Source organism: Dunckerocampus dactyliophorus, chromosome 4 (assembly GCF_027744805.1).
Source record: "Dunckerocampus dactyliophorus isolate RoL2022-P2 chromosome 4, RoL_Ddac_1.1, whole genome shotgun sequence".
Taxonomy (NCBI): domain Eukaryota; kingdom Metazoa; phylum Chordata; class Actinopteri; order Syngnathiformes; family Syngnathidae; genus Dunckerocampus; species Dunckerocampus dactyliophorus.
In genome coordinates, this window is record NC_072822.1 from 6654536 (window position 1) to 6676705 (window position 22170).

At 42.9% G+C, this 22170-nt stretch overlaps 2 protein-coding genes across 3 annotated transcripts; one reads left to right on the forward strand and one right to left on the reverse strand.

Moving 5' to 3' along the window:
• Positions 1-224: 224 nt before the first annotated feature.
• Positions 225-2705, reverse strand: htr1aa (5-hydroxytryptamine (serotonin) receptor 1A a). The gene has a single exon (XM_054774707.1). It carries the CDS (start codon positions 2422-2424, stop codon positions 1189-1191), a length of 1236 nt encoding a protein of 411 aa, XP_054630682.1. The 5' UTR covers positions 2425-2705; the 3' UTR covers positions 225-1188.
• rnf180a (ring finger protein 180a) lies at positions 1910-22130 on the forward strand. Of its 2 annotated transcripts, XM_054774709.1 has the most exons (5): positions 1910-2561; positions 3665-4359; positions 13540-13786; positions 15767-15892; positions 21311-22130. In XM_054774709.1, exons 2-5 carry the CDS (start codon positions 3739-3741, stop codon positions 21514-21516), a joined length of 1200 nt encoding a protein of 399 aa, XP_054630684.1. In that variant the 5' UTR covers positions 1910-2561; positions 3665-3738; the 3' UTR covers positions 21517-22130. The 2 variants fall into 2 exon arrangements, with proteins under 2 accessions (XP_054630684.1, XP_054630683.1); XM_054774708.1 differs by lacking the exon at positions 1910-2561 and having other exon boundaries at positions 3548-4359.
• Positions 22131-22170: the final 40 nt, after the last annotated feature.

Consider the following 22170-nt stretch of genomic DNA (forward strand, 5'->3'; position numbering starts at 1 on the left):
CTGATAACCTGATCATGAGCGTGATAAGTTGCTTTCTCTCCCCCTCTTCCCAAGCAATACTGTACAAGATGAATGCCCTGTAATGCACATGAAGATATATGACGTTGACAACCAGCCCTGCATTTCTTCTTCTGCCTCATTCCTCCTTGTTTTTCGAACAAAGAATTAGCTTAAAGACTGACTTGGATTGCTTTTTATTGTTGTTTCAGTGCTACAAAGCTCATGATGTTACCACCCGCCACACACACACACACACACACACACCTTCATGTGTCTCATGACAAAAAAAATGTATGGATTAAGCACACAACGCTGACTGCTGTTGCACACAGGCAACAAACACAGTGGGCACGACACTGGATAAACGATGAGCTGGTACGTTTTTGTTAGCGGCACCAGAGGCCTCATAGACACACAGCACATAGACTGAGCCTGAATTCAAGTCTGTGCATTATTTTGCTCTCCATACAGTCAGTTAACGTGTCCTCTTGTCCTTTTAGGAACTGCAAAATGTGACTCACTATGAAAGCTCAGTGGACACTTTATTAGGCACACCTGCACACTAATGAGATCCAGGGATGTATCAGAACATTTTAATTAAAAAAAACATATAAAATATTGATCTTATTAAATACAGAAAAATATGTATTATTGGGTTTTTTTACATAAACATTTTTTGTTGGTACATTTCATTTTTTACCCATGCACCTCTATAATATACATTATGCTTTTGTTTATTTAATATTGCTTTAAATAATATAACTATGTAGATAATTATACAAATAATACAGTAAAAAATACGACTGGCAAGTATTGTATATAAACATAAATAATATTAAATGGAAAATATATGGTCCAAAGTAAAGCTACTTTGCTTTTCTTGACTTTTAAACATAAAAAAAAACATTTAAATTGTGAAATGAATACACCTGTCAATCAAATGGGAGCCCCTTTGTGCTGCAAGTTCAACTTCACACCTGTAGGGGGAGCTGCGCTACAAAAACATTTTACCTCGTCAATACGCACAATGTGACGCGATGCACAGCAAGCATGATGATAATCATATTTTTCACTTCAGGTTAAACTCATCACAAACTCATTACAATGTTTGTTGATAATGCAACTCTCGATTTGGATCTCGCTAAATGTTGCAGGTGTACCTAATGTTGTGGCTGTGTAATGTCACGTTCACGGCCTGTGGAATTTGCACTTGAGGATCTTCTTGAAAGCATTTTGGAAGTCCTTGTTGAAGTAGGCGTAGATGATGGGGTTGAGCAGGGAGTTGGAGTAGCCCAGCCAGTTGATGACGGCGCCCAGCCACTCGGGCATGTAACAGCTCTCGGCGCAGAAAGGCAGCACCAGGGCCACGATGAAGAAGGGCAGCCAGCAGAAGATGAAGGTGCCCATGATGATGCCCAGCGTCTTCACCGTCTTTCGCTCCCGGGCCAGGGCCAGCTTCCTCTTGGCGCCACAGTTCTTCTCGTTGAGGTTTTCGTGCGAGGACGACTGCGGGGTGTTGGGCAGGGCCAGGTGGCTCTTTGAGCTGCTCACCTCCATCACCTCCAGGGACTCGCCCTCGTCGCCGAACTGCACGGCGCCGTTGACCCACGGCCTCCCCCCGGCCTCTCCGTTGCTCTTTTTGTGGAGCACCGCCGGGGACAAAGTCAAGCACCTGTCAGCTTTTACTTTCTCTTTCTTCACTGTCTTTCGAATCCGGAAGCGAGCCGCCTTGAAGATCCGCCCGTAGAGGACCAGCATGAGGATGAGGGGGATGTAGAACGCCCCAAAGGTGGAGTAGATGGTGTAGCCCGGATCCTGGCTGATGATGCAGGCGTATGGGTCGGCTCGGTCCTCGGCGCTTCTCCATCCCAACATGGGCGGGATGGAGATGGAGAAGCCCACCAGCCAGGTGACGCTAATGAGGAGCGCGGCTCTCCTCGGGGTGCGCTTGTTGACATAGTCTATGGGGTCCGTGATGGCCCAGTAGCGGTCCAAAGCGATGGCACACAGGTGCAGGATGGAGGACGTGCAGCACAACACGTCCAGAGAGATAAACAAGTCGCAGATCCCCTGGCCGAGAGTCCACTTGTTCAAAACCTGGTACAGAGCCGCCATGGGCAGCACCAGCACCGACACCATGAGGTCCGTCACGGCCAGGGATCCGATCAGGTAGTTGGCCACATTCTGGAGGGACCTCTCCAGGGCGATGGCAGCCACCACGCACGCGTTGCCAAATATGGAGCACAGGATGAGGGCCCCCAAGAGCAGGGATGTGACAACCTGGTAGCCCAGCTCCACGTAGGGGAGGGAACCTGCAGAACCGGTGCCGTTGTCAGATCCGAGCCAGTCCGCGACCACCTCCACCGATGGAGGGTAGCCCCTGGTGGCGTTGCTGTGGTTGCCTTTGGCAGTGAGGTAATCCATAGTTGGAGTGCAACTTTCCCGGGGCGGTGCGGGGAGGGCATGCAGCCGGGCCAGGTGAGCAGGGAGACGGGCTATCAGCCCTCAGCCGCTGCCGCCGATGGAGCTCATCGTGTGCGTCTTGACGCGCTCCAGCCGAGGTACGGAGTTACTCTCAGGACGCATGACGCACGCCGTGTGTATGTGTGTGCGCGCGTTTGTGTTTGTTTGTGTGTGTGCGTGAGTGTGCACGCTGTACATGTGTGTAAGTGATCATGTGAGAGTTGACAGTCGTGCGCGATCACTGGTGCTTGGAGTCATCTGAGCTTGGTGACGACGTGGATGATTTTATAGCAGCAGTCTCACACGTCAGACTGCGAGGAGGTCGCTCCCCCACTTTAAGAAGCGCGCCGCACCCCCTTGCTTCCCTTTTTTCACTTCACATCTCCATCGACGTGCGCCTCTCATCTCCAACTCTGTATTTCTTTATAGTGGTTACTTATTTATTGTGGATATATATATATATATTTTAAACAAATGATCTACGCGGGCTAGAATGTAAGGTGAAAATTATTTTAATTGATGGTAGTTTTACAATTAATAATGTAATATTTAAAGGTGACAGAGTGAAATTGGACAATGTTGGATGGAAGTGAAACGGAGTTCATTAGAGGGCAGGCAGTGCAAAAAGGTAGTTTCAGGACCGCGGACAGCGTCAATGGAAGGGAGTAAGGGCAGCTGCTGCCATCTGCTGCTCTCAGACAGTATTGCATCCAATTCCAATTTCAATTTCAATTTCAATCCTACATAATTATTTAAATGTGTTATAGATATTGTTTTTAAAAAACTAGAATTATGTTATAAATATCCAAATACTTTCCATAATATCTTTAAATCCCAAGTCAAAATTAGTTTGTACTAATATTTTGTTTGATTGTTTTCTGTTCCAAAAGCCAAGCACAGTTTGTGCTATCCCGGGAGGAAAAAAAGCTGAATTCATGTGAGAGAATGAGGTGCAGCATCTGGTTTATTCATCTTATTTGGCTGCACCGTGTTTTGACACAAAGGACCATGGCCGGGCCTCACGCTATTGTCATCTATTGTAACCGGGTGGGGTGGGTGGACCATTTCTTTTTTGTTTCACAGTGTGGAATGTCCCAGGGGGCTCACTGGGTGGTTGGAGGGGCGATTGCAGGGTTCACCTCCTGCACACTGGAACAGTCCCTCTATGCTCAATTATCACCTGAAATCATTACATCCACAGGAAGAAGTGGAAGTGAGGATGGAGAGGGAGAGAGGAGGCTAGCTAGCTAGTTGGCCGGGCCTAAAGGTGCAGCCATGAGCTCCCAGGTGGGGGCCAGCGGGGATTTGAAGCTGGTGAGACCCCAACTTTCACAAAGGAAAGTCCACAGAGTCACAAGACCAGATGAGCGTGACGAAGAAAGATATACAAGCGGACAAGAAGAAAGAGGGACACGCATCGGGAAGACCATCAGCATTGTGACTATTGGGAATGCCTCAGGAGAAAGTATGGAGAGTCTGTCCAGCTCTGATGCAGAGGGATCGAACAACGTGCCAAGAGGAAGCTCCACCATCAGTGTGAACCCACAAGCAACCACCTCCATCCAAGCCAGATCCACTCCAGCATCCCCTCAGAGACCTTCATCATCCAGTGCACCTGCAGTGGAGCCACGCAGCTGGCCCAGCAGAGACCCTGATCCATTATGTGTGAGGACAGGACGATCATGTGAGCAGGAAGAGGAGGACGAGGACGAAGAAGAGGAAGAGGAGAAGGAGGGGCCCAGTGGAGTGATTGACATGATAAGCCCACCTTTGACCCCGATTCCGCAGCTGCCGTCAGTTGGAGAGAGGAGGATGAGCAAAAGGGAGAGGAAGAGGATAAAATGTCTGAGGAGGAGGCAGAGGAGGAAGGAGCGATGGCGACAGAGTCAGCTGCAGGTGAAGCACACACGGCACAATGAGACACTTGTATTATCGTTACAGGCCCTCGATATACATTATATAACATATAGCAGATTATGTAGACTGCGTTTTGCTTAAATGTACACTTTTTTTAATCTCTTAACACTGAGCAACTTCCTATTTACGTTTTCGGAAATATGAAATATAGATTCACTTTTTTTATGACTAGATATTCTTTAAAAAAGTCATTTTTTATGATGACTGGATATTCTTCTGTGATTGGCTGGCGACCAGTCCAGGGTGTATCCCGCTTCTCGCCCGAAGTTAGCTGAAATGGGCTCCAGCATACCCCCGCAACCCCAGTGAGGATTAGAAAATGGATGGATGGCTGTATGGATGGATATTCTTCTCTATATTCCATTTCATTTAGGTAAGAATCCCCACATTGGTCATGCCATAAGTACTTAACTGGTAAAAGTACTTAAAATTCATACAAATACAAGGCAGATCTCACAAGGGATTTTTTTCTGTTCTTGCTACTCCCGGATTCTGCATGCAGTGTTTGATGACAACCATATTGTGGGGCGAACATCTTGGACATCTTTAAGGGCAGTCTCAATGCATATACAGTACATATTTAGATGAGATTCTGACAAACTGGAAAACGTATATTTCCGCAGTCTGGGCCCGAACTCCATCGCTATGATGTTCAACCCCCAATGTGGTGGTCATCAAACATTTCATGCAGAATTTGGGAGTGGAAAGAACAACAAATGAATGAATGATAGAGTGACCAACACAACCTCAACGTGGTTGGTTGAGGAGTGGAATGCCATCCCACAGTAGTGTGTGACCAGCATGAGGAAACTGCCTTGGTTCTTCCACATGCTACTAAAGCTCCTTGCCATTAAAAAAATAATAATGGTAAAATTCCCAGTAAAATAAAAATGTCTTTTCATCCTATCCACAAAAAACAACAGCAAAACAAGCTGTTTGACATAGACAGTAAAGATTTTGGTACATTTTAGAGGGGCACACCTCATGCCATAAATGCATGTTTCTTACAAAAACGGCATCTTTTAAAAGAGTAAAGATTTATAATAATAATAATGGATTAGATTTTACATAGTGTTTTCAAGGTACGCAAAGCGCTTCACAGTGAAGTGAACCTATTATTCACTCACTCCTCAGTCACACACCAGTGGTGGTTATCTACATCTGTATCCACAGCAGCCCTTGGGGTAGTCTGACGGAAACATGGCTGCCAATTTGCTCCTACGGCCTCTCCAACCACCACCAAACATTCATTCACATTCATACACCAGTGTGGGCTGCACTGGATTTGTCACATTTTACAAGGGCCCACAAATGTATGGTCCATGGAGGGAAAGGCTTCTTGAGACGTCATCTGTACTTCTGTGAAGTACAGAGGTACAGATGACGTCTCAAGAAGCCTTTCCCTCCATGGACAACTCCTGTACGACTGAGAGCCTACGCAGACGCATGTATGGTCCATGGTACAAAATGTGCAAATGGTCAAGTCTTGTCTACATGCTGTGTGTTGTATATGAGCTTGTTGGGTCAAACGCTCGGGTCGTCCACAGCCTTGTCAGCATGCAGCTCATCTCAATAGACATTGTCAGTGCTGCCTGAAGTGGGCTTGTGTCTGAATTAGCTTGCATGATGAGGCTTGGCTGCAGAGAGCCCTTCACTAGCACTCGGACAAAAGAACAAGTTGTGTTTTGATTGCCTGCCGTACATCTTCTGTTTCTGTCTGACCGCAGAACATTTTATATATATTAGCACATTTACGTGCCCTCATATACTATATATAGTGTATGGACACAAGTATTAGGAATTAATTAATTAATTAATCAACATAAAGACCTTTGTTCACCTTGCATCTTGGGAATTTGGAGGAAGGATCTTTCTGGTTCCACCTCAACAAGGTGTGTTTGTATAATGTTTGGGTTAAAACTATGGCAGCTACGGTTCAGGATGGGAATACACCACCACGACTAGAAACAAACTGCAATGACTTGCTCCGTTCACCTAAAAACCTCCTCCTTTCACAGCCTTTCTCTCTTCAGTTGCGTGTTTGCGTTGCACCTTTTACTGTTCATGTGCAAATGAAGACATTCAGAATGCTGTTTTCTTCTGCAGGAATATAAAATATCAGGTATATAGACTCATTAAACAGGTATTTTTTGTCCTCCATGGTCACCGACACCAGTCCAACAGCATTGAATGTCTTTTTTGGTTGTTTTTCCAGACGAAAAAGGAGGAAAAAAAGATGACATTTGCAGATCGATGGTTGTCATTGGACAGTCTAAATTTGCAGGCTTTCTGGCACAAGCTAAAGAAAAAGCCATCATAATAACAATGATGAATCACAGAAAAAGTGTGTGAACTGAAGTAGATTCACACTGTAATAATAAAAAATTAAAAAAGCAAGAAATAATATCTTTAAAAATGTAACATTGGCCAAAAAATTGTGTTTTGCCATTTGAATGCTGAGAAGTGAGTTTTGGAAGGTTTAGTGAAATTTGGAGTCTATTAGACGTAATAAAATGAGAAAATACAGTAAAAGAGTAAATACTGTATATATTCAAGGCATGTCCAGCTTGGGGGACGTAGGATCTCGTCTCTGCTATCTGCAGATGATGATGAAGCTCTAACCTTCAACATTTACTGGGCCGGTTCGCAGCTGAGTGTGAAGCTTCTGGGATGAAACCCATCTCCAAATCTGAGGCGGAAAAGGGTGGATTGCACCCTTCAGATTGGGAGTGAGGTCTTGCCCCAGCTGGAGGAGTTCAAGTATCTCGGGGTCTTGTTCACGAGTGAGGGAAGGTTGAACCGCGAGATTGACAAGTGAATCGGGGCAGCGTCTTCAGTCACGCAGTCGCTGGTCGAGAGGAGCCAGTTCAGGTGGCTTGGGCATCTAGTCCTCCTGGATGCCTCCCTGGTGAGGTGTTCCGGGAATGCCTAGCCGGAAGGAGGCCCCGGGGCAGACCTTTTATTTCCAAAAACACATATCTCCAGTTTTATGCTGTTTTTTTAATCCAAATCTTTTCTGAAAATATAGGCTTTATTTTAAATAATAAATAAAGATACAACAGCAGCAAAGATACACCTGCACCACCTGAACCATGTTGTAGTCACTATGCATTCTTTACACTGTACTCCTTACTTGCGTATCTTGCTTGCTTGTTGCTGTAACAAGTAAATTTCCCCGCTGTGGGATAAATAAAGTACATACATACATACATACATAACAGGAAATATCTGCTTTTGCCAAAATAAGCTCGTCATACAGAACCAAATCCATTACACATCAAATATAAATTAAAAATATAATAATATAAAAATATTTTAAAATCACTTTCCATGATAATCTACAGTAATTTCTAGGAATTAACATACATAAACCGAGATTAAAGCTAAAACTGCAACAGCGGAATTTCAATATTATGAAAGTATTCCATTCAAAATTGATGTTTTTTTTGTTCAAAGAAGAAGGTAATTAAAGTACTATAGTCCCAAATAAACCAAAAAATATCTAAATTCCCACAGAAAGGGTCCAGTTTTAAATATTTCTATACAGTACCAGCCAAAAGCTTGGACACACTTTGAAATGAGAAGGTGTGCCTTTTTTTGTCCTGCCCAGCCATTGGGGCAAACAGTATTGTTGATCTGGACGTCCTTACATGCTAATCAGATTTGTTCTGCCAGGGAAAAGTGTACTGTTCTCCTAGATTTTATTGTGTATTGTTATGCAAATCTGATGAGGTAGGACCGGAGCAGGAGGGGATAGAGAAGAAGACAGAGGGGGGAGTGTGGGGACAAGAGGGGGGGCAATGCAGAGAGAGACAACAATAAAGGCAACAACAATAACAGAGCAAAAGAAGCAAACAAACAACCACATCAGCAAATGTCTATGACAGCCATAAAGTCCACAATGGAAATAACAAAATAATATCAACAGCCACAGGTGTGTCTTTTAACTGATGCTGTATGTTATAGAGTTCCTGAAAATTCAACAGAACCTGTTCACAACTTGGGAACAACCAGTACAAAACCTCCCCCAGGAAAAACTTCAAACAATATTTCCGTTTGTTTTAAAAAAAAGTGAGCCTTTCGACTACAAAGAGCTGCTTTGAAACTAGACACGACACTTTGCTGACTTCACTGAAACCATTTGACATCGTCGAAACAACAGAGCCCCATTCCAGCAGGTCACGAAGGTTAGAGTAGGTACTTGTAGTTGGAGGTATTTGGCTTTTCCCACAGGAGGATGTTCCACAGCACGTTGCCAAGGATTGCATTGTTGCTGTGTGTTAATGACACACCTTCGCTACTGGGAAGTCCCTTGAGTTCCACGCGGGTGACAGTGTGGTAATTACTCGGGAAGCCCCCCCCCCCCCCCCCCCCCCCCCACCTCCACCCTTCCACACTCCACCCAGGTGTGAGGAGTCAAGAAGCGTCACCTGTAGTTATGTGGCGTATTTCAAGGGGAAGGGGGGGACTGCAGGGGGTAATGTTGTCTGCATCCTCCCAGACGACTTCATCTCTGAGACTCGGAAAATGTGTATGTGGGCTCTTGGGATGGAGGCCTGGGGAGATGAGTGACATGTGATGAGGAATATATCAAAACAAGCAGCGTAGAAAATGAATGAATATTATAGAATACAAAATAAGCCGGGCGTGTATAAAGTCCGGCCTGGGAACTATTTATGACCTGCAAGTCGCTTTTTAGCATATTCTGGACATGAATGAAGCACATATAATAATTTCAACATTAATTACAATACTTTGCTTTGTCACCTGCAGCACAAAGCTGAGATTCTTCACCGATAATTAACTATTTAGCAAAGGGGCGTCCAAACGTCCAGCGAGGACCACATAGTGAAAAATGAAAGGATGCAACCAACACATGTAGACATGCGCACAAGTTACATGTATTTCAAGAAAAAACTGCATTTCAGCTTTGTAATATATGCTACTAAAGTGACATTTTTGCGCATAGTATTACAAGTTTATTATCGTAAAATTGCAACCTTTTTTCTTATTCGATTACAATTTTTTAATCTTAATATTTTGGCTTTATTCTCGTGAAATTACAGCAGTTCTTTCAATTTTCTTCTTGTATTATGAATTTATTCCCATAATATTCTGACTTTCTCCTCGTAATCTTGGAACTCCCCCCCCCCCCCCCAACATTAATTAACATTAATTATTTTTTTGTTTTGTTTGTTTCTCATAATAATGTCTTTTTTTTTGTTACTAAAATTGCATTATTTTTCCTCCTAATATTATGGTTTAGAGTTTATTCTGGTAAAATTGTGACTTTTTTGTCAGTATATGACTTTTTCCTCTTAAAAAGTCTTAAAAAGTATATTAAATAATACTTTTATACAAATATTTCAACTTTCGTCTTGTAAATTTTCTTCTCATAATGTTATGACTTTATTCCTGTAATATTTAAACTTTTTTCCCAAACTAATTTTCCAATAATTTCAACTTCACTTTTTGTTTTGTTGCTTCTCATGTCTTTTAAAAAAAAGATATTTTTTTCTTTAATATTTATCTATGCTACTATAACGACATTATTTTTACAAGTTTTTTCTTGTAAAATTGCGACTTTTTCTTGTTAGAATACAAGTTTTTCCTTTTAATATTTTGACTTTATTCTCATAAGATGACAGCTGTTTTTTTCTATTTGTGCTGTTGCTTTTTTCAAAATACTTTTATACAAATATTTCAACTTTCGTCTCGTAATTTTTTTCATCATAATATTATGACATTATTCCCGTAATATAACATTTTTCCCAACCTAATTTTCGAAAAAATTACAACTTCACTTTTTGTTTTGTTTGTTTCTCATGCCTTTAAAAAAAAACAATGACATTATTTAGTTTATTCTTGTAAAATTGGAACTTTCTTTTGTTAGAATACGACTTTTTCCTCTTAATATTTTGACTTTTTTCTCGTAAAATTGCAGCTGTTTTTTTCTATTTGTGCTATGCATTCTTTTTTAGCATTAGCATTTAGTAAACAAAAGGTGAAGAATGTCATATAAGTGGTCCCCGCAGCCTTCAATTTTTATTTTTTTTTTTTTGCATTTGGCCCTTGGTGATTACATTTGGACCCCCTCCCCCGCCATAAGCAAGAATGGCCTATAAATGTACATTCTACCCAACACTCCCTGGATTGCTGTAGGTGTCTAATACAGTGCAGGATGTGAGAAAACAAAAGCGACAGACGTCTCATTCTGCTGAAATCTCACTTGACCGACACTTTTTCACGCAACACATTATTTCGTGCATGTGGGCGTCAAATAATAGAGACAAAAAGTACATCAACCTCGACACTAGTGGCGATGATGTATCTCTTCAAATCCCATCTGTGCAGTCGTTGATGGGGTTGTGGTGACAAATGTATGCGGGAGAAAAACAAACAGAAGAGGAGAAATGTCAAGTTGTCTTTGCTCAAGATTCGAAGGCGTTTTAAAGCTGCCGTATGGGAAAAATGGGGTTGTATTTTGTTGAGGACTAGGGCTGCCCCTCACAGTTAAGATGCTTCATTTTAAAATGTATTCATGAAATACTTCGCAATACGTCCCTGGAGCCCAATTGGTGCCGCGCATGCACGAGGACTACGTCACTTCCTCCTTTCGCAATTTTTTACGACAGGGCTTCTGCAACGTCACGTGCTGTGGTAGTTATTATTTTTTAAATGTATGAATATAAATGGTCAGTAACCATACTTCATATACGTAAATGTCATATCTGGTTACGTATAACATAAATAAATAGAATAAAATACATACAATGCAGTGATATTTCAATGTAAACAACCATAAGCAGAGTGCAATGATGGGTGAATGTAGAGGGCTCAGCTAGAGTTTTTTTGTTTTCCAAACGGAGAAATGCCATCCATCCAAACAGATCTTGCCAGCAAATGCTTTTGTGTGTCTTTTTTCAGTGGCGAAAAAAAGCATAAAATAATTTATGGAACAAAGAAAAAACGGCTTATAAATTGTCCACTCGCACCGTGGATATGATAAAATTAAAAAAAGATGGATTATGTTGTGATTTCTCAAATTACTATCTATCTTAATAACGTTTTTGGGCGTGGAGGGGCGGGGGAAGTATATTGCTTGCTGCCGTAAAATAGATCGACTGATGGCGTACATTACACATGCCTAACATGTGGCTGCTGAAAAATAGGCGGATAGGATGTAGAACCCGGTTGAACCTTCTGGGTACAAATTGCGTAGTGACAGTGACAAAGACATCAGAAGCTAAACAAGTTAGCATTGCCGCTAGTGCTAATACGTCACGACCATCGTCCTGGCTGACCCGCCTCATTATGGACATGTATTGTTACGTTATGTCTTCAAACAAACATTGTCAAACCTTTCAGCACTGAACACTGAACTCTGGACAGTAGCATCCTTAGCACTGATGCTAATGCCGCAAGACATAGCAGGTGTCCTGCCTGGTCCGCCAACATAATCTCGACAGAATGCCTGATTTTAGTTTTCAACAAAATTTTTACAAGCACCGTACACAACTTTGAACACTAATGTTAGCATTGACACTGATGCTAGCATAACTTGAGAGGTGTCCTGGCTTTTCCTGGCAACATCCATCCATCCATTTTTTGTACCGCTCAAACAACAACCATTCACATCTATGGACAATTTAGGGTCTTCACTTAACCTAGCATGCTAGGCTACTGTGCAGCCCGTATTGTAACACCACGTTTTGGAAAACTGTTGACAATACTGCACAAAACCCTGATCAATAACTAACTGACACTAACTGACAGTTGTCCTGGCTGGTAGTCTGCCATTATGCAAAATTATTGCCAGCAACTGTGAACGGTAACATTGGCACTAACGCTAATGCTACAGCAACATCACAGGTGTCCTGGCTGGTCCACCAGTACATTGATGGTAACACTTTACAATAAGGTACACAACATGACAGTAGTTAATGAGGAACGACCCTACTTAACCCTAACCACTACTCATTAGTTCCTCACAGTTCCTCAGTAACTACTCAACATTTATGTGCATTAGTTCCTCTGTAACTACTCTACTCATTAGTTCCTCATTAGTTCCTCAGTAACTATTCAGCATTTATGTGCCTTAGTTCCTCCATAACTACTCTTCTCATTAGTTCCTCATTAGTTCCTCAGTAACTACTCAGCATTTATGTGCCTTAGTTCCTCCGTAACTACTCTACTCATTAGTTCCTCATTAGTTCCTCCGTAACTACTCTACTCATTAGTTCCTCACAGTTCCTCAGTAACTACTCAACATCTATGTGCCTTAGTTCCTCTGTAACTACTCTACTCATTAGTTCCTCATTAATTCCTCAGTAACTATTCAGCATTTATGTGCCTTAGTTCCTCCATAACTACTCTTCTCATTAGTTCCTCATTAGTTCCTCAGTAACTACTCAGCATTTATGTGCCTTAGTTCCTCCGTAACTACTCTACTCATTAGTTCCTCATTAGTTCCTCCGTAACTACTCTACTCATTAGTTCCTCACAGTTCCTCAGTAACTACTCAACATCTATGTGCCTTAGTTCCTCTGTAACTACTCTACTCATTAGTTCCTCATTAATTCCTCAGTAACTACTCAGCATTTATGTGCCTTAGTTCCTCCATAACTACTCTTCTCATTAGTTCCTCATTAGTTCCTCAGTAACTACTCAGCATTTATGTGCCTTAGTTCCTCTGTAACTACTCTACTCATTAGTTCCTCATTAGTTCCTCAGTAACTCCTCAGCATTTATGTGCCTTAGTTCCTCCGTAACTACTCTACTCATTAGTTCCTCATTAGTTCCTCAGAAACTACTCAGCATTTATGTGCCTTAGTTCCTCCGTAAATACTCTGCTCATTAGTTCCTCATTAGTTCATCAGTAACTACTCAGCATTTATGTGCCTTAGTTCCTCAGTAACTACTCTACTCATTAGTTCCTCATTAGTTCCTCATTAGTTCCTCAGTAACTACTCAGCATTTATGTGCCTTAGTTCCTCAGTAACTACTCTACTCATTAGTTCCTCATTAGTTCCTCAGTAACTACTCAGCATTTACTTGACTTAGTTCCTCCGTAACTACTCTACTCATTAGTTCCCCATTTGCTCTTCATTAGTTCCTCAGTAACTATTCTAAATGTCTAATTGTCTTTCCTTCCCTCAGAATTCCACAGGTAATATTAGCAGCAGCAGCAGCAGCGACGATGATGATGATGACGAAGAAGTGGTCGGCGACAAAGAGCGTTACATCTGCGCCGTGTGTCTGGACGTCTACTTCAGCCCGTACACGTGTCAGCCCTGCGGGCACATCTTCTGTGAGCCTTGCCTGAGGACACTGGCCAAGAACTGTCCTGCCAACACCCCCTGTCCCCTCTGCAGGACCACCATCACGCACGTCTTCTTCCAGAAGGGTGAGTCCATAGTCCATCCATGATGATGGTTGCATGACGTCAAGTGGGGGCAGCAGCAGGCTGGGACAAAGTCCACAGCAGATGAGACAACAATCCTCATTTTGTGCTTTTAATTTTCACCATGACTTCACTGCGCTGAGAGTCAATACAAGAGCTATGTCGAAAAGTACCGAAATGATTCCGTTAATGCAGTTCCACTCCGGTCCAGTAGCCAAAGCGTAAAGGAATTTGCTGGATCTGGTGGATCGTTGACCCCACTTGGCCCCCAACGCAATCAGACCTGTGATGATCCTGAGAGGGTTTGGACGCCAGATGCAGGGGCAGAGAGCTCGTGGAGCAGTTCAAGACTTTTAATAGGGCGGTGTGCAAACAAACGGTCCAAAAAACAGAAAGCGACGGTGGGAAGCAGTTTAAAGAAAGGAAAAAGCTGGCTGGATAGCTGGGAAGCAGCTGGGCTAACCTGGCTAAAAACCTAGAAACTAGCAGTAGCTATCTGAGAGCAGAGTAGGAGTCCACGTGTGGGCAGACGCCAGGAGCCAGCAGCATCCAGCTGCAAGCAGTCAGCCTAAATGGGGGACGAGCAATCAGCCACAGGTGTGCCCAGCTTTCCCGCCTCCAGCCCGCTCCAGGGTATCTGCAAAAGAAAACACAGGCCAGACGAAGGCAGGGACTAGAACAAAACTGACAGAAAGAGAAGGCCACCGATGAATGTGACACAGACCGCTGCTCCAAAAAGTGAAAATAAATTCCTCTGTCCTGGGGACTCAACGTTTCTGAAATACTAAAAAATCATTCGGACACCTTTATCCAGACGCTGTAGGTTCTTCATTGGCCCATGCGCAACCCGTTGACAACATTCAATGGTTTTGCATGAGTCCACTATGGTCTATTCAGCCTATAGACTGTAGTGGACCACAGGGCTGCATGCAAGATGAAAGAATACAGCGGCCATTTCTCTTTTTTGTTTATGAAACCTACAGAATGTAGGTCAAAATATGGCAAGTTATACGTATATACTACTCACAAAACGTTCGGGATATGCACAACTGTTATGTTAGAGAACAGCAAGTTGTGCGTTAAGTTCTGAAACATTGAACATGTTGGACATGTGCATTAGAAATGAGAGAAGCTCCAGTTAAGTTCACCTGTAAAGTGTATACTGTAGTTAGTACATTTTAGATTCATCATGAAATGTATCTGAAATATCCCTAACTTCTTGTGAGTAGTATACACTGTATCTAGAAATATCCATCCATCCATCTTCTTTGCCGCTTATCCTCACTAGGGTGGCGGGGGTGTGCTGGAGCCTTGGACTGGTCGCCGATCAAGAGAAACAATCATTCACACTCGCATTCTATGGATAATTAAGAGTCGCCAATTAACCTAACCTTTTTGTAATGTGGGAGGAAAACGGAGAAAACCCACACATGCACACTCCACACAGAGATTTGAACCCAAATCTTCCAGACCTCCTGACTGTGTGGCCACCGTGCGGCCCCGAGATAGGTAATATTGACCACAATAAGGGCCCCAATATGGTTACATATTGTACAATCCATGCTTAATTTGGAGTATTTCTGCCAGCTAGTTATTAATTTGCCAAACCCACTGCAAACTACTCAATACGTCAACCAAACTGAGCCTTATCTTTGATCTCATTATGTGCAGGTGTACCTAATATTGTGATTGTATGATGTCGCCCGATTTGACCCCATATATGCATAATTGATTCGATGACCCGCACTGGTCTTAGTGGTAAATGTATGCGGAAGAAAGTGAGCCATAAAGTGAAGAGCGGAATGCGGTCATGGCGACAGACAAGGAACTAGATGAGAGCTCTCGCTGGTGATTATGACGATGGTAATTTGCTCCTTGTGTTGATTAGCTGAGCCAAGGTCATGCCGACGCAACAGGATGAGAGTCTCATCGTGCATCGTGTATAAATCCAACCCAATCATCTTTTTGTGTTTTTCCTCACAGAGTTAAACCAAATGGTAAGGACGTTCTTCCCAAAGGAATACCTGTGTCGGAAGCAGAACTTCCAGAAGGCAAGTTGTGCAAGATGGCCTCTTCCAAGCTGCCGGAAGCTCTTCAGAATATTTGGAGGTAAATTGTTCAACTTAAAAATAAATAAATAAATAAATAAAACAGCATTAAAAATAGTAAAGAACAAACCTCCGCAAAGGTTCTCAATAATACTGCAAAACCACAGTAAACAGTCATGTGAAACCCAGCAATGTGAGACTCGGCGGTTAGAGGTGCGCATTTACGATACACTCCTGATCACAACTGTTAAGACCAGTTGAAAAATTGCAAGAATTTACATTTTGCACTGTTGGATCTTAAGGAGGTTCTAAATCAAGCTTCAAAATGCAAAAAGAAGAAATGGGAGTGAGACAACAAAAATTGGTGTAAGCAATTCATTGCAAACAAGCATTAAAGTGAAATAGGCTGTTCATCAGCTGATCCAGTTAAGACCACAGCCTTTAAAAACCAAAATCTGCTAAAATGTGGATTCAATGTCATTTTCTGTCTGGTATCCACACTGTCATGATCTCTTCATGGCAAAGGCAAACAAGCTTTCTCTCAGATTGTTGACAGCATGAGCAAGGCCTCTCGCAGCGTGGCATCGCTGCTGAGTTTTTAACGTGGCAAGACAGTCATTTTAAACTTCTTAAAAGATCCTGAGGGTTTTTGCACAAAAGAGTCAAGGGGTAGACCCAAAAAAAAAGTCACCAGCTGGTGGATCCGATTGGCTGTCCGTCAAGAAACGGGCTGATCCACGGCCCAAATGAAGGTTGTTGCTGGTGCCGAGTGCAGAACAATAACCATCACACAGCATCTGTGAGAGAAGGGTTTTAAGAACAAAAACATCTTCAAAGGACTTGTCTCCTTCAACACCCCAAAGTTGCCCGCTTGGAATTTGCACAAGAGCACCAAACATGGGACATTGAAAGGTGGAAGAAAGTTTTCTTCTCTGATGAGAAAAAATGTAACCTTGACGGTCCTGATGGTTTCCAACGTTACTGGCATGACAAGGACATCCCACCTGAGATGTTTTCCACACGGCACAGTGGAGGGGGCGCCGTCATGATCCGGGGTGCTTTTTCCTTCAATGAAACAATGGAGCTTCAGATTGTGCAGGGGTGTCAAGCGGCAGCTGGGTATGTGGAGGTGTTGCAGGGGGTACCCCTCATGACTGAAGGCCGTCATCTGTGCGGTAATGACTGGCTTTTTCAACAAGACAACACTGCAGTTCACAATGCCCGCCTGACAAAGGACTTCTTCCAGAGGAATAAAGATTCAAGATTCAAGAGAGTTTTATTGTCATGTGCATAGTACAACAGCAGTTATACCATGCAATGAAAATCTTATTCTGTTCATTCTCCCAAGAAAAGAAAGAAAACAAATGAAAGAATAAGAACATAAGAAACATAAACACATAAACATATATACCAATAAATTAAGCAACAACAACAGAAGAGACATTAATACAAGTAAATAATACAAATAAATAAATAAATAAAGTGCTATGAGTGTGTGCGTGTGTTGCGTGCGGCGTGTGCGAGTGCTTCGTTGAGGAGCCTGATGGCCTGTGGGTAAAAGCTGTTTGCCAGCCTTGTGGTCCTGGACTTCAAACTCCTGTAGCGCCTGCCTGACGGTAGGAGTGTGAATAATGAGTGTTGTGGATGTGTGCTGTCCTTGATGAGGTTGTGTGTTCTGCGTAGGACTCTAGATGTATAAATGTCTTGCAGTGAGGGGAGGGCTGCCCCAACAATGTTCTGTGAGGTCTTGATCACCCGCTGGAGTGCCTTCCTATCACGTGTTGTACAGTTACCGTACCAAACAGTGATGGAGGCGGTAAGGACACTTTCGATAGTGCATCTGTAGAAGCAACTCAGGATTGTGGTGGACATGCCAAATTTCCTCAGTCTTCTCAGGAAGTACAGTCTCCTTTGGGACTTCTTCAGAATTTGTTGGGTGTTGTGAGACCAGGTGAGGTCCTCGCTGATGTGTGTGCCAAGGAACTTGAAGGTTTTCACCCTCTCCACCTCAGTCTCATCAATAAACAGGGGTCTATGCGGCTCCTTTTCCCTTGTTCTTGGGTCGATGATCATCTCTTTAGTCTTATCTGTATTGAGAAGGAGATTGTTATCACGACACCAAGCTATGAGGTCCGCCACCTCTCTTCTGTATGATGTTTCAACACCACCAGTGATCAGTCCGATGACTGTAGTGTCATCTGCAAATTTAATGATGCTGGTGTTGTTCTGGGAGGCCACGCAATCGTAGGTGAAGAGCGTGTAGAGGAGTGGACTCAGCACACACCCCTGTGGGGTCCCAGTGCTCACAATTCTTGAGCTGGATGTGCGGTTGTGGACTCTGACTGACTGGGGCCTGCCTGTGAGAAAGTTAAACACCCAGTTACAGAGGGAGGGAGACAGGCCAAGTGTGAGGAGCTTATCTGTGAGTTTGTGGGGGCTGACTGTATTAAAAGCAGAGCTATAGTCTATAAATAGCATTCTGACGTATGTGTCCTGGCCCTGTAGGTGAGAAAGGGCTGTGTGGATGGCAGTGTTGACTGCATCATCCGTGGACCGGTTCTGGCGATATGCAAACTGTAGAGGGTCCACGGTTGCCGCCGGGATGCTCTTTTTGATGTGGGTCATGACTAATCTTTCAAAGCACTTCATAACAATAGGAGTGAGTGCTATAGGGCGATAGTCATTCAAGCAGGTCACGTTGCTCTTCTTGGGTACGGGCACTATGGTGGTGGACTTAAAGCAGGTCGGTACAGATGCTTGTGCAAGCGACAGGTTAAATATGTCAGCAAGCACATAAGCTAGCTCTGATGAGCAAACCCGAAGTGCACGTCCTGAGATGTTGTCTGGCCCTGCTGCTTTTCGTGGGTTTGTTTTGTTTAGAACCCTGCGCACATCAGCTGATGTCAGACAGACAGAAGCTGGAGGGCTACTATTCCACCTCAGACCCTCGGCGCATGTGGGCGGGGCTCCAGCACATCACAGACTATCGACAGCAGAGTAGCGTAGCCACGTCCAGCCAAACCACAGGTAACAGTCTCTATACATGTGCTAATGTAGCCAGTAACAGCAGAAGCATATTCATCCAAGTCAACAGTACAATCTTCCCTCCCCGCTGCAGTTTTAAACACATCCCAGTTTGTGCAGCCAAAGCAGTCCTGAAGTACTTGATCAGTTTCTTCATTCCACACTTTAACTGCTGTACTTACAGGGGGAGCTTTTTTAAGAAGTTGTCTGTATGTTGGATAAAGGAATATAGAGATGTGGTCGGCCTTTCCAAAGTGGGGTCTTGGAACAGCCTTCAAAGCACCTTTCATGTTGCAGTAGACTTGGTCCAGGATGTTATTTTCCCTTGTGGGAAAGCTCACATGCTGGTAATATTTGGGGAGGACAGTCTTGAGGTTACAGTGGTTGAAATCGCCAGATATAATAAATACAGCGTCTGGGTGTTTGGTCTCGTGTTTATCAATGATGTCATGCAGGAGGCCTAGTGCATTAGCAGTGTTAGCTCGTGGTGGGATGTAAACAGCAGTTAAATACACAGCGCTAAACTCACGAGGTAAATAAAAAGGTCTGCATTTCACCATCAGCAGCTCAATGTCCTGCGAGCAGTACTTTTCCATCGTCTGTACGTCTGTGCACCACCGTTTGTTTACGTAAACACAGACGCCGCCACCTCTGTGTTTACCAGACGCTAAAGTCCGATCTCCCCGGTAAGCAGCAAATGATTCCAACTGGATCGCCGAGTCCGGTATATCCTCCGTCAGCCAGGTTTCTGTGAAGGTGAGGACACAGCATTCCCTGATCTCACGTTGAGCTGTAATCCTTGCTCGTAGTTCGTCCATCTTGTTTTCAAGAGAGCGGACGTTGGCTAGCAGCAGGCTTGGTAGCGGTGGCCTCGTCGCTCTAGCTTTTAGCCTAGCATGCAGGCCGGCTCGCTTGCCTCGTTTACGCCTCGGATGCTTTGCTCGCCGGGTATTCAGCTCACCAGGTCCGCAGGCTGCTGCGTTCTCCCGGCGCAGAAGAAAGGCAAAGTCTGAGAGGCTAAATGAAGGTTCATGGTGAACCCTGCCGATGTTCAAAAGTGTCTCTCTGTTGTAATGTACTGCGTGAGTGTGTTGAATGTCCAAAATGAACAATAAAATAGCAAAAAATAGAAAAACACGGGAGAGTGTCACAGAGACGTCTGCCACGGAGGGCGCCATCTTTGATCTGATCTCTCTCTTAATAATAAACTCTCTCTCTTAATAAACTCACTCTTTTGGAGCATCCTGCATGTTCCCCTGATCTAAAGTCAATTGAGAACATTTGGGGATGGATGGCAAGGGAAGTTTACAAAAATGGACATCAGTTCCAGACAGTGGATGCCCTCCGTGAAGCCATCTTCACCACCTGGAGCAACATTCCCACTAGCCTCCTGGAAACACTGGCATCAAACATGCCCAAACCAGTTTTTGAGGTGATTAACAAGAATTGTGCAGTTACTCATTACTGAGTAATTTTTTGAAAATTGTATTTCTATTTTAGGGGAGTTTCCTGTTTTTTTTTAGCTATGCTCTTAAACTTTTGATCATTTGATGAACAGCCAGTTTAACGATTGTTGTAATAAAATGTTTGTTTTGTCTCACTCCCATTTCCTCGTTTTGCTTGAAGCTCTACTTAGAACCTCATTAGAATCCAACAGTGCAAAATGTACATTTTTTCAATGTTTCAACTGAAAGTCTAACATTGTATTATTATTATTATTAAGTTGAAATGTTGATCAGGAGTGTACAGTATGTTAAAGGAAACACTAGTTTTGGAATTTTACCCATCATCCACAATCCTTATGTGAGACATGAACACATATGTCTTTCTCTTTTCTGTGCGTTTTAAAGACATAAAAACAGCTAAAAAAAAAAAAGAAGCAGCTAAGAATCCACGTAATGGGAATCACCCATTCCGCTTATAAAGCCTCCTGAAAAAACCTCCAAAAAGTGCCAAAAATGCTGCATTTACGTAATGGGACCTGCGTATTAACCAAGGTACAGCGACACTGTTATTATTATTATTATTATTATTAACATTGTTACGCAGAAGAACTACGTTACTGGCGTAGTGACACCTCGCCACACCACAACGGCTAGCTACTAGCAGGCTAGCGAATAGCTTCACTACCGGTAATGCTTAAAATGACCAAAATACGGCAAAATACTGTGAGTGTTAAATGTTATCATCAATAGGTGTGTCCCATTACGTGCATTTATTACCTGCCTCTTTTAAGCTGTTTTTATATCTTCAAAGTGCACAGAAAAGAGAAAGATGTCTGTTCATGTCTCATAAGGATTGCGGATATTGGGCTTTTTTTTTTTAAGTGCAGTTTTCCTTTGATCTTTACTGACAAAACGCCATAGTGGCCAAAAGTGAACATGTGAGTGTGAGGATCTTCACAATAGGATCGTGTTGTTTGTCCGTGTATGATACATAAAAGTGTCTCATCCAGGTTTCAGGAGGCCCTCCAGTCCCAGGGCTCGGCATCAGTTGCCCCGCGGAGGAGCCTACCATCTGGACGCTTTGGACTTTGACGACGACACCCAAGGGTGGCACTTTGACATGGACATGGTCATCATATACATCTACTCGGTCAACTGGATTGTTGGCTTCTTCATCTTCTGCATCCTCTGTTACCTCTTTTTCCCCTCTTTTTGACAACATGCTTATGATGATGATGATGACAGAGGGTGGCGAGTGGAGGGTAAACAGCAACAGTGTCAGCCATTAAAGATAGATGGGAACGATACCTCTGTGATCATGAGAACCATCAGTGTAATGAAATAGGACAAAGGGACACCACACGTTAGGCACACCTGCACAATTAAAATATACAATACAAAAGTGGTATCAAAAATTCTGCCTTTGCAAAAACAATAATGCTGTTAATTAAAAAAAAATACTTGTGGATTATGAGAAATGTCCTGCCTGGTCCATCACTATAGCAGCATGTTATTATTGTCAACTTTTTTCTTTTTTTTTTTATAAATATGATTATGTGTAAAAAAAAATAGATATTTTAAAATGGGATTTAATAATTTTAATATTTGTATTTATATAATTTATATATTTATCTGATTTTAATGCTTTTATTATTATGATAATTTACTGCATTTTTTAAATCATTATTATTCACTTATTATTGATTGCAGTGGTGTAAAACTGCACTGTATTACACTGAGAGCCGTTTCTAATATTTACAGCGTGCAGGGGTACCTAAGGATGTGTCCATCGCATGAAGAGACTATAGATAAACTTGCCATTAAACACATTTAAAGCAGTGATGAATTTGCATATTCCTGTGTATCATTG

Coding starts and splice junctions, on each gene's coding strand:
- rnf180a (XM_054774709.1), top strand. CDS start 3,739: ATGAGCTCCCAGGTGGGGGCCAGCGGGGATTTGAAGCTGGTGAGACCC. Junction 4,360..13,539: donor GGCGACAGAGTCAGCTGCAG/GTGAAGCACACA, acceptor TCCTTCCCTCAG/AATTCCACAGGTAATATTAG. Junction 13,787..15,766: donor GCACGTCTTCTTCCAGAAGG/GTGAGTCCATAG, acceptor TTTTCCTCACAG/AGTTAAACCAAATGGTAAGG.
- htr1aa (XM_054774707.1), bottom strand. CDS start 2,424: ATGGATTACCTCACTGCCAAAGGCAACCACAGCAACGCCACCAGGGGC.